A 17,952-nucleotide genomic window follows, 5' to 3' on the forward strand; every position below is an offset into this window, starting at 1 on the left:
CACCTCTTGCTTTTTTATTTACTTTTTTATTATTGCCTTCCTGAACTGTGCTTTGATTGTTCGTTGTAGTAGAACTGTCAGCGAAAGAGTAAAATATAATTTTTTTATACTTCGCGATTATCTACATATATACAAACATACATACATATATACATATGTATTTGTATGTACATTCAAGTATTTAGCATTAACAATCACTAGTGTTCATTAACCCACAATCACCAGGTGTCTTATAGACATCTACAAAAGCAACTTATTGTTTCAAAATTCTTTTCATAAATCAAAGTGCGGAAATTTAAAAATACATAAATTCTATATAAAATTTACTATAAATGTTTACACAAGTGTAGCAGATATATTTTATAATAATAATATGTAAAATATGCCTCTATTAGGGGGACCAAGACTTAATGATTATATATTGGGATTTAGAGATTATATTTTAAGATTATTTGAGATTACATTTTCAAAGTGAAGGAAGCTTCTCTCAACGTGTGCGTAGATTATATAATGACTTTTATTTATTTAATTTTGAGTTTTTGGTTCGGTGAAGACCAGACTTAAAGTATCATGAAAATGCTTTATGTATTCATATGTTCCGGTAGGAACTAGTTGTTCCGAAAATAAGGGCTGCGTTCTTAACGAGCTCTAGAAGATCAGTGAAAAGGCAGAAGCTAAGGTTGACGTTGCAGTTAACACTAACTCCAGTAAAGCAACATTGTCAGAGTTTGACTACAAAGCAGAAAGACTAAGGAGATGCCAAAGGTGAGGCTGCTGGCAGTGCTTTCGCCAAGGAATGACCTATTCATACGGTTGAGGATTCAAGAAAAACGAAGTACTTACTAAGAAGGGTATATCTGCCACCTCCAACGAAGGAGGAGCTCCATCCATTAATTACACGAAAGCGTTTATACCCAACTTTAAAATATTTAACCTGGAAGCGGTCGATAGAGGGAATATCCCATCCAGACCAAAGAGCAAGGATATGAATACCGGCTATACCATCGCAGCCGGTATTCATATAATGCGGCTCATCAGCGCTTGCAACCCTAATTTGTCAATGAAGGGATGGAAGCTCATTATGACTTCTGAGGAGGCTACAGCAGAACCTGGTATGGAAACGAAAACCAGTCTAACAAATTGACGACTTAAAACTTGTAGAAGTCTTCAAATTGGAGTAGAAAGTATGAACCAACAGTTAGAAAAGCAATAACTTATTGTTATCAACATTACTCTAATGGAAACGCAAGTGCAGATCTTAGCAGACCTTTTAGGTAGCCTTTTTGTGCTTCATAGAAAGTATCGCAATTTCGCAACCTACTGAAATGATGATCATTTTTGTTTTATAGTAAAAGCAGACATAAGCCTCACAATACCAGCCATGATGACGCGCGACACATGCTGTTTATGTCTTGATGCCTGATGGAAAAGAAAAAGTCAGACATAAACCTTTGTACTTAAATATTTATGTATATACTGGCGTTTTAAAACAGAAGGAGATTGTTACATAATAAACAACGATTTTTATTGTTACATTTCTTTTTATTTGCACACTTTGCCATCGATCATATTCTGGGGTGTAAAAATAGAGGAAAATAAAATAAAATAAATACATATATTTTTATTTTTTTTTATGTGCTTGTTGCTATTGTAAAACAATGCTTTCGACTCATATTATTTTGAACGATGGGCATTGGACTCATTGAACTCGTCGTAAAAGGGAATGTTGTCACTTACAAACACATGCACACACTCATATGTGCTCAAGTGTAATGCCGTGAAAATTGACAGTGAATGTCGCATGCGGTAGCAAAAATAAGAAATAGCAATTAAAGTATTGAATACTGGCAAGAATGTCATTACTGACATATACGGCCACACTTGTCAATGGTGTCGTGAATGATGCCTCTAGTGAGTGAAGGGAATGGAAAGGTGAGAAAAGAAAAAAATATATTAAGAAATAAAAAAATGAAAAATAAAGTGAAGAAATTAAAAATATAATAAAAGAAAATATAATAAATAAAAAAATTATATAAAAAAACAATAAAAGTAAAAAAGTGAGAAAAAAATAAGGAATGAATTATATAAAAAAATTAATAAAAAATAAAAACGATAAAAATATACATGATGAAAAAACTAAAAAAAGGAAATAAAAAATTTAACAAAATAAATAAAAGGGAAAAATAACAGAAAGTAAAAAAATTAAAAAATTAAAAGACTGACTGAAGACTGAATAATATGAGAACAATAAAACATTGAAAAGACAAAAAATAAAAAATTTAAATTATAAAAAATGAAAAAGTTAAAAATATAATAAAGAAATAAAAATTAAAAAGAACTAAAAGATATAATAAATAATAAAAATGAACGGGAAAGTGGAAACAGGAAAAAGGTAGAAAAATATAAATAAAATCAATTATAAATTAAAAAAAAATATTAAAATTAATTATTTAAATAAAATAATAAAAAATAAAAACTAAAAAAATGTTAATGTTTGCCTATAGGACTTATTATTATTATTATATTTATTTTTTAAATTTTTTTAAACTTTTTCGCCTTTTTTAAATTTAATCATAAAATACATTTCTTTATTATTATTTATTCTTTTTATTGTTGTTGTTGTTACATGTTTTATTTCTTATTTCTTTCTTTTTCATTCCTCCATAATGTGTGGTGTGGCATTTTTAGAAATATTTAACGCTTACAACACAAAGTTGCCAATTGTCAATGGTAATTTGCAAATAATATTTTTGTGCGCTTGTAATTTTATTTGTGCATACATACATACATACATACAATTGTCGTATGATTCGTTGAGTTTTCCACTTGCTTCTTGCTTTCTTTGAAATGCCTGAATTGCAAAAGCGTGGAATTGTTAACCCTTTTTGGCAGCAGTTAAATGGCTCTGGCCATAAACATATTTAAATACATTCAAACATATATACAAATATACAAAAATATACATACATATATATATATATTTATATATACATAAAACCATTCACATAAATTTGTAAGCATGTGCTTTCGAGCACGTAACGTTCATTGTGCGATCATAAATGCCGGTGAAAAAAATATACTGAAAACACCTCTGCGGTGAACATAAAAAAAACTGTAAAGCTAAGCAAAATTATGTGTGCATAAACGCCATATTATTTTGGCATGAAATTGTAGTTGTTTTTTTATATTATATATATATAATTTTTTTTCAATTTTATTATTATTATTATATAAAATATGTGTGAGAATTAATTTCGCGGAAAAATATTTAAAATGCGGAAAAGTAACACGGAAAGTCCAACCTAAATAACTCAAGTAGTAATTAAATTGTTAAATATTTTCCCATATTAAAATCCATTTTTATTAATAAGGCGATAAACATTGCTGATTTATATTGCATTATAAAATAGTTTCAACTTCAGAAAATTATACACAGCGCCTTTACAGGTAGCATTAGTTCGCAGCTGACGGAGAATGTTGATGGGCGGGGTTTCGAAAGGGTTGTGCGTGTTTTTTTTGTAATAGATATACGCTTAGTTATAAAAGGCCTTATAGTATTAAATTAGGTCACTTCTACAGACCTCAGAGAGTATAGTATAGTACTTAAGCTTATGGAGGAACCATACACCACCAGTACACTAGATTGCTCTTCCTGCCAAAAACATATCGGTTGAGAGATGACTATGACTTGAGCTTACTTTGTTTTGTGAATATTAAACCGTTCCAGAGGCTTTCAAAGAAACCTAAAGTTGCTGATTTCAAGACACATAAGAGTGATGAATGGTAAAATTCTAATGAATAAACTTATATATTGAGGAATTGAAGTTTATATGAAAGAGACGATAACCTCGAGTAAAGCTATGAAAGCGCAATATTAACTACCGTTAGAAAGTTCTCAATGACAAAGAATTAATATGGTACCAGGTGTCTTATTTTTAATTTTCAAATTTATTATTTTTAAGAATAACTATACTAAAGCAAAAAAACAGTATCAAGGAAAATTATAAGTGAAAGCTTAGAGCACTTTTGGACAGCTGAGAACCAATGTCATTCATAAAATTGTGTCACAGCATTGCAAATAAATTTCAAATGCAACAGATTTCTGCTGTTGGCGCTAGAAACCATGCAATATCAACAAAATGTGGTCAATTCAACCAGAATAAATGGTGGCGTGAAGTAAATTTCCTGCTTTTGATAATTTGTCATATATTTATATGGGGGTCTGTATGTATATGACATTAGATAGATAACTTGACCCACATTTGTTGTTGTTGACACAATCAGAAAAACAGCGATTTGCGAATTCACAAAAGCAACACACCTAAGGCAACAATATAAGACACGACAAACTTTAGTTAACTAAATAAGCGGCGAGGTAACAAAAGCTTTCATTCATTGAGCTGCGACAATGAGTTCACTTTCAGCTGCAATGACAATATAGCGCTGCATATAGAAGTATATAGTACATTTGTATGTGTATGTACGTATAAGTACATGTGTTTTTGTGTTTGTTTACATAAGCGCGAGCGCATAGTGATTTTTCATTGTGTTTTTCGCAAAAATAGCGCAGAAAATTTTCTTAGAATTGTATAGAAGTAAAAAAATAAAGTGAAATTAAACAAATAATAATTTAGCTCATAAACGTTTAAGCGAAAATTAACCATGAAGATGTGATACAAGAAGCAAAAGAACCTTGGAGGTGTTGAAAAAAAATACATTTTAAAATAATAAATAAAATATAATTTTAAAATTTAATTTAATTTTTTTTTAATACGAAAAATATAAGAAAAAAATGCGAAAAAATGTAAATACAAATTGGAAAATTCAATTTTATTAAGTATTTCTTTTTTTTAGTTTTTTTTTATATTAATATTTCCCCAAACATTTTTCCGAAAACTAAATTTGATTTTCAGAAAACAAGTAAAGAAAGGCTAAGTTCGGGTGCAACCGATTGTTTTATACTCTCGCAATTTATTGCTATATTTTTATTAAGAAAACACACAATTTGACCCATATATTCAGCATAAATATATTTCACATATTAACCGATTTATAAGCTATTATGCTCATCGTATTTTTGAAAATCCTATAATTAGGTATTCTCATATATTCATATATAAGGGAAGTTATGACCCGATTTTAACCTTTTCTGGTACAGAGACACAATATTAAAAGAAAAATATTTTCTCTGAATTAAATTAAGATACCTGGGAGATTTACTGAAATTTTCGTTGAAAAGTTACTATGGGGCACAGAGTTCTTCATATTCGATATCCGGGGCATTGAAAAGTTATAGTCCGATTTCGACAAATTTTTCACAAGTGATGCCACAGATCATATACAGTATTTGTGTAAAGTTTTATTATGCTATCTTCATTAGTTCCTTATGTATATATTATGAAGTGAAGGAATAAGATGGAATTCAAAAATGAGTTATATGGGAAGTTGTCGTGGTTGTGAACCGATTTCGTCCATTTTCCACACGTGTCATCAGGGTGTCCAGAAAATATTATATACCGAATTTCATTGAAATCTGTCGAATACTTCCTGAGATATGGTTTTTCATTGCAGCTTTCCATTTTCCAGTGCAGCTTCCTTCTGCTATTATTTCTGTGAAATTTAGTGTTTCTGACATTTTTCGTTAGTGAGTTAACCCACTTTTAGTAATTTTCAACCTAGCCCTTGTATGGGAGGTGGGCGTGGTTATTATCTGATTTCAACTATTTTCATGGTGTGTGGTGGGGTCCGTAGGAGAACCGGCTACAGAAAGTTTGGTTTATATAGCTTTATTGGTTGGCGAGATACATACAAATAACCGATTTTGGGGCGGGGCCACGCCCATTTCCCCAAAAAGATTACATCCAAATATCCCTTCCTAGTGCGATCCTTTATTCCAAATTTTACTTCTATAACTTTATTTATGGCTTAGTTATGACACTTTATAGGTTTTTGGTTTTCGCCATTTTGTGGGCGTGGCAATGGTCCGATTTTTTCGAAAGCAACCTCCTCAGGGTGCCAAGGAATACGTGTTCCAAGTTTCGTTAAGATATCTCAATTTTTACTCAAGTTATCCGTTTCACGGACAGACGGACGGACGGACAGACAGACATTCAGATTTTGACTCGTCTCGTCACACTGATCTAACTCGTTTAGTTTTATGACTTACAAACAACCGCTATGTGAACAAAACTATAATACTCTCTTAGCAACTTTTGTTGCGAGAGCATAAAAATGTTGAACTCGACTTGAATTCAAGTCTTTCAAAATTTATGAATATGAAGTTATCTGCTCTAGAATATTATTATATGAAGTTAATTGTTGTTGTTATTACTATTAATTTTTGATTTAAAATCAAATGGCAACTCTATAAAATGTTTCATTAACAAAACTTCTAAAAAACTAGACTAACCTTCATTTTTCAATCCACAGAGCGATAATTGTGGTATCAATATTTATATTGATTGATATTTATAGTAATACTTTTCTAAAAAAGTTCAATATTGAACTACTTATCTGCATAGATTTCCACTACTTTTTGCCACACATTATAATTTCTCTATATATAAGCTGGTATATTGACCGGAAATGCACATTTGCATGCATATTCATATTTTTTTGTTTGTTGTAATTATACCAGAATTAGTTTCAACAGCTGAGAAAATGATTTTCCCACGGCATTGACAAAATGACCTGATTTCGTTGGACGGAAATTATATATGTATGTATGTATTTACATACTATACACATTAATTGGGTCGATAGTGATCGCTACACAAAAAAATTGATTATTCAAACCAAAATGCATGAAAGTAAATTCATCAATGAAAAGTTAATTATTCACAGAGTTAGATAAGTTCTTCATTCTTCAGTGATTCAAATTCTTAATTCACCGTTTATATTTACAAAGGAAATCAATATTTTAAACTCAACCCTGCTGCTCTCGAACAGAACAAGTAACCGAGGTAAGAAACTAAATTGTTGCAGTGAATGAGAGTGCTTTATGACTTACGTCGTGAGTGAGTCCTTAGAACGAAATGTGTGCTATTGTTTGATGACTTGGTAGTCATAGAACACAATTGAGCGAGAAGCTGTTGAATGTCATCTCCTACAACACCAAGCTGGGACACATGCGCTTTAGCGTTGGATCAATTGGTCTCTCGCGAGTTAGACCAACGCTGGTTGACAACCAGAACCTGCTCGGTTGCGAGAGTTTTTATGGCCCAGATTGGAAAGCAGGAGATCGGCTCAGCCACATTATCTTAAAGCAATAGTAGTACTCATTAGAGATTGCATAAGCGTACATGGGATGAGTTTAGGAATCCTGATATCCTCAAACGGCCATAGATGTTTGGAGGAAGGCGAGGTGAAAATATCAAGTCATTTTTCCTCTACTGTCCATCGTTCGCAAGACTGAGATTGAAACATCTCCGCAATTATATCCTTGGCGAACCAAACGAACTGGCTGTAATGGACATTAGTCGGCTCGTAGAATTTCCGATAGGCTCAAAGCGCTTTTGCGATATTTAAGTGACATTTTTGCTATCCATACTTAGAAGTATTTGGCACCTTTCAAGAGGCTTGTTGCGAAAATCAGCCCATGAACCTAACCCAACCTAACCATGTCAAACATTAAACTCCTTCGGCATTTTACGGTTTAACATTTTGAATTCATTGGAATAGATATAACCGCACATGCTTCGAGGTTTAGAAAGTAATAAAGACATTTTTCTCAAATTAAATATGTATGTATCTCGAACAGTAGACCTTCAAAATCTATTAGGAAATGAATCTGTCCACATTCATTTACATTCACCATTCCCGGGAGATCACTTGTTATGCATTCTGAACAATGAATGCTACAGAAACTGTTTTCCGAATATCTTTTTATGCATTTAAAGTACTGAAAACTTATTGAAAAAGCTTCTCTGCGAAAAATATGTTGAAGGCTTTCATGGTTTCAACTTTAAAAAGCTTTGGAGCTTTCACAAATATACGTTTTTGAAAAGCTTCGGAGCTTTAACAAATTCTTTATTCTTGTACTAAATAAGCTTTTTTGCTTTCATTCGCCTAACTTTTGTAAAAAGCTACGGAGCTTTCACAAACGCGCCATATTCTTAATCTACGAGTAAATAAAGTTGTGTTCGCTTATTTCCGCTTTAAGCCTACCTTTTTGCAGCTGTTGCTGTTGTTGCTGATACAAATGGTGATGCAGCTCACGCCACGGTTGCCAAAACAAACTATTCGCTACATTTGAATTGTTTTGCTGATCGCGCGCGTGCCACAATTGCGCATGCGCATGCGCCTGCTCCGCTTGGTGGTGCTGGTGTTGGTGTTGGAGATGGTGATGATGATGATGATGCTGTTGCTGTTGTTGCAAATGCTGCAGATGAGACGCTGATGGTGACGGCAGCGTTAGTGGGACCCCCGACATGTGTTGCAAATGCATATGCGCCGCCGCTGCTCCTGCTGTTGATGGTGACGCCAGCGCCGTGGTAGCAGTTGCAGTTGTTGTTGCTGTCGCTTTCGCATGCTGTGCGCTCGCGCGTTGGAGCGCAAATTGTTGTTGTTGTTGCTGCTCATGTTGCAATTGTTGCAGGTGATATTGTGCGGCCATCGCGGCGGCCGCTGCTTGCGCCGCGGAGAACGGCGGCATTTGGCGCGGCGAAGGCGCTTGTGTTTGCAGTGCCGTCAACGGCGACTGTGACGCTGGCTTTGGTGTTGTTGTTGTTACTGCTATTTTGCCATTCGCGAGGCTCGCTTGCACTGGGTGCTGGTGGCTGCTGTGCCTGCTCGCCGTTGGACTGACGGCGCACAGCGCTGCAGTGGCGGTGCTGCCCACAGCTGATGCTGGTGAAGAGGATAGCGATGAAGCCGCCGAGGAGGAGGAGGAGGCTGTAGGTGAGTTGGCATTGGAGGAAGTTGTAGATGAAGCGCTCGTCGTGTTGTTATTGTTGTTGTTGGACGTATGTGCCGTATGGTGATTGCGCGCCGCTAGCGTGTTCTGTGCGGCCACGGCAGCATTGGCGACGCGCTCAAATTGCTTGATGTGATTGTAGTAGTTTTGCTCGAAAGCGTTCAACAGCAGATACTCCATTTTGTTCACGTGGGAGGGGGGTGGTTTAGTCAAGTGTGTATGTTTGTGTTTTGTTGATTGTCTCGGTAGTTTTAATATTTATTCTGTTGAGGTTTTAGCACGCAGTAGGTGCGGTGTTGCCCATTTTCGTTATTTAAATAACTATTTTCAACGTTCAACGTTGTTTTTGTGTTTAAGTTTTTTTTTTGTAAAAATATTTTTTTTTGTTCCACAAGTTCACTTTTATATATCACCTTTTTATTTTTAAATTAATACTTCTTCAAGTTTTGGTAACTTTTATTGTAAGGTTGTTGACAACTCTATGAAAAATTGAAACTTTTATTAAAAATTAAATTTTATAAACTATTATTTTTTTTTAATCTTTTGTGATTTTGACTCCAACTCCTAAAATAGTTTCACAGGAAGAGTTTGACTTTTTCCAGTGTTCATAAGTTTATATCTTCAGTTAAATTTTTTTTTACTTTTCAAAAAAGTTATATAATTTATTTCAATATTTTTGATGTTCTTTTTATTTATTTTTATTTTTCTTTAATTATTTTTATTTTTATTTTTATTATTTTTTAATTTATTTTTTTCAAATTTTTTTCTGTTATAATTTTCTAAATTTAATTTTTTTCCAATTTTTTTCAAAAAATTTGTTAATATATTTTTTAACTTCGTAAACAAATTATCCTCATAAATTTATTTTTGCACTAAAATTTATATCTCCACTTTTTCCACTGATACATTTTTTTTAGTTATTACTCATCACATGAAAATGCTTCTAACTTTCAAAAGGCATTCATATTTGTTAATGATGACATTCATAATCGCATTTGCAGCCATCGCAGAGTTATTTGATAATTATTATTTTTTTATTATTTTTATTATTTCAAATATTTTTATTATTTGCGACACGCCGCGCATTGCTGCCATATTTGGCGACGCAGACGTGTCAATGTGTCGTTTGCAACTCTAAACCAGTAAATATATTTATATACGCTTGTGTGTTTGTATGTTAATCGCCGTTTTCACGAATCGTTTGAAGTTCACGATTCGATTTTTCAGCATTCAAATGTTGCTTAAATACGAAATAATATGCGAAAACGTGCTTGGCATATTAAAGCATATTACAACTAAAGCATAGAAGTGAAACAAAAATGTCCATTTATATTACAACAACAGCAAGCAAATGGATTTGAATGTTATAGCGGTTTTTAAGATATATTTTTTTAGTTTATTTTAGATATATTATTTTAGATTTTTTTTCGCATTTTTATTAAAAAAAAAGTATTTATTATTGTATTTTGTGAATTAAATTGTTTCTTCTTTTATCTGTTGATTATTGAATGTTGTATATTGAAATATCCATATTTTTTTAAATTTATATTCATATTTACTTTAGAAAATCATTATATAAATCAATAATTTTTTAGATTTTTTTTTTAATTTTTAAATTTTTATATCCCGAATCTTAATAATTTTTTAAGTATTTTTGGAATATAGAAAGTTAAAAATATGAATAGTTTTTAAAACTGTTTCACAATTTTTCATAATTTTTTTTTTATTTTTAATTTAATTGTTATTATTCGGAATAATTTGACTTCTTTTAAAAATTTATATTCATATTAACTTTAGAAAATCATTATATAAATCAATAATTTTTTAGATTTTTTTTTAATTTTTAAATTTTTATATCCCGAATCTTAATAATTTTTTAAGTATTTTTGGAATATAGAAAGTTAAAAATATGAATAGTTTTTAAAACTGTTTCACAATTTTTCATATTTTTTTTTTTATTTTTAATTTAATTGTTATTATTTGGAATAATTTGACTTCTTTTATTATAAATTATTCAAATTTATTTTAGTTAATATAAAGAATTATTATTTGATTTAGTATTTATTTTAGTATTATATATTTTGGTCCAATTTTTTTCAACTCGGAATATATGTACAAATTTGAGCTCTTTGTATTCAACTAATCAACTAACCGAATTAACCGGATAGGGTATTATTCGAATAATACTTTTCGGTTTGCAGTATCCGTATAGTCTTAAGTCGTCGACTATTCGAATAACCATTTATTTCTGACTATCCGGTTAACCGTTCGTTGTCGACTATATTAAGAATTGATTGATCAGGCGAGATTCAAAACTATCACCCCTATTGCGAGTGTCGACTGGCAGTAGTTAACCGACTACTAAGCGATTGTGGACTACCGGTGCTATTATAAGTGTCGATCACTCACTGAACCATGCACTGTGAGTGATTTTCAATTGCTTAGTTGTCGTTAGATATTTTTCAGTCGTTATACATTTTTTAATTTCGTCAATCAAGTTAGACAATAGGAAATGAAACTATAATCGACTGGAGTCTATTCTACTGCTAGTTGACACTCGGAATAGGAGGCATATATATTATTTGTTTTGATTTTTTGGTTTAACTTATTATTATTATTTTTTTGTAACAATTGTTTGTAATTGTTGTAAAGTTTTTTCTTTTAATTATTGTTTAAAAATTTTTTTTCTGCTTCTACATGATTTTATAAATATAAAAATTTAAGGATGCATTTTTTATTTTTATTTGAGTAATAATGTGTACACTTTTTCTAGATTTTAATTTATGACAATTAATTAGCAAATTTAATTTTTTAATTAATGTTTATTATTTTTTTTAATAATTATATTTATTTTTTAATATTATATATATAACAATTAATTAACTAATTTAATTTTTGAATTAATTTAATTTAATGTTTGTTATTTTTTTTAATAATTATATTCATTTTCGATTCGGCTGTAACCGGCTAAACGGTTGCAAAGCCAATCACATACATACATACATTTATTTTTTAATATTTCATATATAACAATTAATTAACTAATTTATTTTTTAAATTAATTTCATTTAATCTTTATTAATTTTTTTTAATAATTATATTTTTTGTTGTAATTTTTTTATTAACATTATTAATTTAACATAGTTTTTTTAATTGTTCAAAAATTAAGTTTATTCACCACTTTTAATTATTAATATATGAAAAATTTCTTATGGGATTTAACTCGGTTCTTCATTAATTTGGAATGAAAAAAAGGCAAAAAATTTAAAATTGATTTTCTTCTGTCTTGTACACTTTTTTGTTTTTTTGTTTATTTTTTTTTTCAATTTTTTATATTTTTTATGCATCACTTTCTTGGTATTGGCACTTTATTATAATAATTTCTTTTTTTATTTATCCATTTGTTTATTTTATCGGTCGGCATAAAATAAAATAAATAAAATCTCGCATTGCGTCGCATTTATGTATGCATTTTCGCAACATTTCTGCATTACAACGGTTTTTATCTTTTATTCACGACGTCTGCCGACACAACACAACTGCCATGGCTTGAGATAGAGGCAAAAGCGTACACAAACACAACTTGCTCAAAGGCGACGGTGGCACTCGTTTGCTTTGGTTACAATTACATTTGAATAATTAAAAAAGAAAAATAAAAATAAATAAAATAAAAATAACAACAAAAAAAGCAATTTTGCACTTAATTTGCATGCAAAGCAGTCACTTGAAGTCGCGCTTTGACGGACCAACTGACAAGCAGTCTATTTAGTTAACGACGCATGCGCGCGCCTGTGTGCGCTTGTGAGCGACTGACGGCGGTGCGGTGCGCGCGGTTGTAAGTGATGTTGCTGTACACTAGAGTATCAGCAGACGTTTGCAACTAAGTATGAGTTGTTATTGTTGTTGTTTTTGGTGTTGCTGTTGGTGTTGGCTCGATCAATTACACTTTGCCTGAACTTGAGTGGGGGTTTTCAATTACACACTACGAGTTTGTTGTTGTACGAAATAAAAGTAAACACACGCGCCTTTAGCAAAGCAAATACAGCCGCCGTATGCTGAGTAACTGTAAACGGTAAACGGCGCAGCGGCTATATTTGCGCATGCAACCGCTCAAGGGAGGCGGCGGACACAAGCAGCCGGAGCTAGGTCAGGATTGTCGCTTAGCCGTGGAATTACCAGTTGGTTGCTGTTTAGATGCTGCGAATTAAGGTTAAACGGAAACAGTTGTTTGCATTACGCGGCACCGACGGCGTCACTGATGACGGCGTTGATTAGTTGCATTTGAAAAAGCAAGAAAATCAACAATAGCTAATTGTTGCATACCAACACTTTGGCAAATTCACTTTCAAACACAAAACAATTTTTTTTTTTGATTTTGCATTTCTTTAACACCACGCGTTTGCTTTAAGCTCCAGACACTTTATTTAATAATTTTTTCCTTCACTACCTTAGAAACAATAGTTGCTTTCATGCATTTTTTCAGATTTTTTTTCAATTTCAATTTTTGTTGTATTTGCTTGTTGTACGCGCAAAACTTTTTCGTTTTCTCCGCGAAGTCGTGCTTTATCGAGCAGCTACAAACCGAAACTAAGCTCAAAACAGCAACGATCTTTAAGTGCTGTACGACGACGCCACTGAACACACACACACATACATAAAGTCAAAGAAAACAGGCGCGCTCAGTCTCGAGTCAACTCAAGTCAAGTCATTGGAGACGCGCTCCACGCGCACTCACTTACATACATATGTGGCAGCCAAGCAGCAGCAAGTCTCCAAACTTGTTGGCGCTCTTGCGCTGCGCCGATCACTTAGTTGCGCGTTTGTTTACGTTCGTTGTGTAGACGCAGCGCGCTGGCATGAGTCAGTGCTGCGCTTATAACCAGTTGCACTACGAAAATAATGTCTTGAAAAGCGCTCCACATTTGATTTGTTATAGCGCGCAGTCAGCGCTTGCCTAAGCCGCGCGCGTAGCTGGCGCGTCTTCGAAAGTCTCCAAAAGCAGAGCTGCGCGTTTAAGCTGCCGCGCGCTTGTGTGTGTGTTGGTGCGCGTTGCTTCAACTTACGCTTACTTATGATTTCTTATGCTCCAATGCTTAGCGCTCTCTGTGTTTGCTCTTCTAAGCACTTGCGCTCGCGCTTTGGAGTGCGCGCCATGCAAAGCGCTCGCTGATCTATGGTTTGCCGCCGCTAGACAATAGCGGCTTGCAGTCGCAATCAAGTATTGTTGTTGTTGTTTTTTGTTTTTATTTTTTGTTTATTTTATATTCCTTCTGCATTGCGCCTTTCCACTATATTCGTTGTTTATTTTCTTTTTTATTGCTATCTATTTTCGCCGACTTACTGCTTTATTGCCGCCGCGTAGTGTGTCACAGGCGCGTTTGTGGATCGCGAAATTTACTCTTTCTATTTATTTATTTACTTTAATTGCGTGTTTATATTATCTATTTTTCAATATTTATTTTTTTAATATATTTATATTTTTTTATTTATTTATTTTTGCCTAGCGCTTCAAGTCTCCCCATACTAAAGTCTATATACGCGCGCCACCGCGTTCGGTTCACTGCATTGTTCGCAGTTCAACGTTCAACTCGTTCGCTTGCCGCGCCAGTTGCTGCCGATATTTTTTTATATTTTTTTTTTTAATTTTCATTATTTTTTTCTTACAATTCAATCATATTTTTTATTGATTCTATCCAATATGGTAGAAGCGCGCTGGTGTGTGCGGCGCGCAGCGGAGTCCGCTGTATGTGGGCATCTTGCCGCAACGCGCCGCGCGTCTCCAATAATGACAGCAACGGCTGGTTGGCCTTTCGTTTTGTGCATATTTCACTCACCTCGTTTCTTATTGATTTCGATCTTCATTTCATTTCAGATTTTTTTCAATATTTTTTTTTTAATTTTTTCTAGCAAATGGTTTCAGTTTCGAGTTCAACAGCATTTGGCACTAGGTGTGTAACAGCACACTCACAAACACTTATACACATTCGATCGTTACAGTAATAATGCTCACATTAGCATATTCAAATTCGAAATAGTTTGTTTATTGATTTTTTATTTATTTTCAGCTTAAAATTGTTAATGAATTTGGAAATGCGTTGGCGCTAAATCCAGTTGGCTTGCCTAGGTAAACAGCCATACAGCCACACAGCCACACAGTCATACCTTTGTGTGCCGCGTGGAAGGAAATTATAATCAATATTAATTTTAGTAGCTCCCTAAAAATAGCTCGGCTAATTAATTAGGTAGCAGAATCACACAGTTTTATACGAGTTTCACTAGATTTCATAATAAATTTTAAGTTCGGCAGTTCATTGCACTTTGGCGGGTTATCAAAGTGCTGCTAAAATGCCAAAAATGTCCAATAACCGTGGGCTTGTGTTATATTTATATATATTTCAGCACGTCTCGTGTCGTAGGCTGCATAGTTTAAATAGTTTTATAAATTTAGAGATTTCAAAGTACGTGAGCTCTGGCACAACCCCAATTCTTGTGTTGAGGACCTGAAGGTAATGTTAGATTGGGGTATAACGAAGGATCAGTTATATTTTTCTACAGCGTATTTATTTTTCAAATGCGGTCATCTTGTTTACAAAAAAAAAACTGGGTCTAACTTTGAAAACCAAACGCTGAAAACCTATAGCACCAGCTAATGATTGTGCGAGTCATAATCCATAATATACCTAATAGCTACAACCACCTTTGTTAGATACTTGACCCAGTTTCATATTCTACTTATGGTATTTTGGGTATGACTATTGATGATTCAAATATACTATATTTTCTTAAGGGATTATGTTTTAAGATTTGTCTACAGTATGGATCGGAAGCTGGGATCAAATCCAAATTTTTCTTGATTGGATATATGCATATCTGTGTCCGTTTCAATTAGTCACTTGTGTTAAATGAGATACTTCTTACATCTCATTTAACACAAGTCGTGCGGTGTGGGAATCTAGGTATTTGGCTCTGTTACTCAAGAGCAGAAATAGTGAAATATTCGCTGTGTTAGTTTTTCCCGAATTTTTCTGAATCACATAATAGTCATTAACTTCCTTCCACACCCTCAGAATGAAAGGTTGGATCCCTTGCAAAAGTGATGACTTAAAGAAGAAATTAGTAAAATACGGAGACCTACATATATGTAGAATATATCGGGGTCAAGTCTGGATGAGTAAAACTATAACCTGGTACAATATATACAATGTAATTTCATGAGGTTCTCTCGTTCTCTCGTTTCTCGAGTTAACCGAAGCTCTGAATCGACGATCGACAAAATATGAAACGAGAATTATTTCAAACAAAAATTATATTAAGAACTTTGAGGGTAAGATTTAAAACTTAAGAATGCAACATGTTGCGATGATACAAAAGACAGATACGTTAGGTCCTCAACACAAAACAACGAGATGTGTTCAAAAAATAACGGGATTTTTTTAAATTGGTCCACATTATGCAGTCCGAAATGCTTCTTCCAATTGTCGAAAAACTTCTCAAGCTTGATATTTGGGCCGCGCCGTTTGTTCTGCTTTTTCCCGCATCGATAAGGAGGCGAAACGAATGGGTCTGAAGGTGAATGAGGACAATACGAAATATCTCCTGTCAATAGTCAACAGTCGGCGCATTCACGTCTTGGCTCCCACGTCACTGTTGACAGTCATAACTTCGAAGTCGTAGATAATTTCTTATACCTGGGAACCAGCATCAACAACACGAATAATGTCAGCCTCGAAATCCAGCGCAGAATCACTCTTGCCAACAGGTGCTACTTTGGACTGAGTAGGCAATTGAAAAGTAAAGTCCTCTCTCGACGAGCCAAAATCAAACTCTACAAGTCGCTTATCATTCCCGTCCTGCTTTATGGTGCAGAAGCTTGTACGATGTCAACATCAGATGAGACGACACTAGGAGTTTTCGAGAGGAAAATTTTGCGCAAGATTTATGGTCCTCAGAACATTGGCAACGGCGAATACCGCAGACGATGGAACGATGAGCTGTACGAGTTATACGACGACATTGACATAGTTCAGCGAAAAAAAAGACAGCGGCTGCACTGGCTAGGTCATGTTGTCCGAATGGACGAAAACACTCCAGCCCTGAAAGTGTTCGATGCAGTACCCGCCGGAGGAAGACGAGGAAGGGGAAGGCCTCCACTCCGTTGTAGGGACCAGGTGGAGAGCGAACTGCTTGCACGTGGAATATCCAACTGGCGCCGAACTGCGAAGGAAAGAGAGGATTGGCGCGCTCTCATCGATTCGGCTATAACCGGCTAAACGGTTGAACGCCAATTATATACAACTAAATTGTGATGTGAAAGATAATTCGGAATTAAACTAGTATCTATAAATCCACATATTCAAATTATATATAACAATTTAGTGAACTAATTAATGTAAGATCTAAATCAAACTAAGTAACTATTTTCAAAATAGTTTTACATTATTTTCATTAAAAATTGTATATTAAACTTAACTATATCCTGAAATATTAATTTATGCAGCTTTCGAATAGAGTTGCCATATAACGAAAAATTAGTTTAACTTATAAAAATAATAAGTGTACATGAATATTGAATTGTGAAAAGAAGTTGCTGAAAAAAATGTAAACAGTGTTACCAACATGTTTTAAAATACACAAAATTTGAGTCAAGTCCTTTTTTCTAAATAAAACATAATTTTAAATACTATATTTTTATATTTTAAGCAAAATATAATTGCAAAAAAAGAAAAAATATAAAATTTTTTTATTACTTTTTTGTAAATTATTTTCAACGTTGCCATTATTTCAAGTGCCACTGTGCCTATTTGCCAAGCCTATGTAATTATATATATTATGTGCAAAAGGTTTGTATGTTTTGCATTAAATTATGCAAGTCTTGTTTAAACCTAACTAATTCAACGCTTAAGAACTTAATTGCGCCGCAAATCGCTTGTTCACACTGACAATGTGCCAACTCTGTTACCAAGTGTTAATGTCAAAATAATTTTCTCATTAAATCAAATTGATAGAATAACAGATTTATCAGTGGAGATAGTAGCATT

General features: G+C 33.3%; 1 protein-coding gene across 3 annotated transcripts in view; it reads right to left on the reverse strand.

The window, feature by feature from the left end:
* Positions 1–16,052, reverse strand: part of LOC105217242 (mucin-2) — a 47,972-nt gene extending 31,920 nt beyond the window's left edge. Inside the window, exons 1-2 of one of the 3 annotated variants that reach the window (XM_011192159.3) lie at positions 13,362–16,052; positions 8,167–9,393 (exon numbers count right to left, since the gene is read on the reverse strand). In XM_011192159.3, the coding sequence (XP_011190461.1) occupies positions 8,167–9,094 (928 nt within the window). In that variant the 5' untranslated portion in view covers positions 9,095–9,393; positions 13,362–16,052. Of the gene's footprint in view, positions 1–8,166; positions 9,646–13,090 lie in introns of those variants that run through there. The other 2 variants (XM_029042852.2, XM_054230272.1) reach the window with 2 other exon arrangements.
* Between the last annotated feature and the right edge of the window lie 1,900 nt (positions 16,053–17,952).

Source organism: Zeugodacus cucurbitae, chromosome 4, assembly GCF_028554725.1.
Source record: "Zeugodacus cucurbitae isolate PBARC_wt_2022May chromosome 4, idZeuCucr1.2, whole genome shotgun sequence".
In the NCBI taxonomy this organism is placed as follows: Eukaryota; Metazoa; Arthropoda; class Insecta; order Diptera; family Tephritidae; genus Zeugodacus; species Zeugodacus cucurbitae.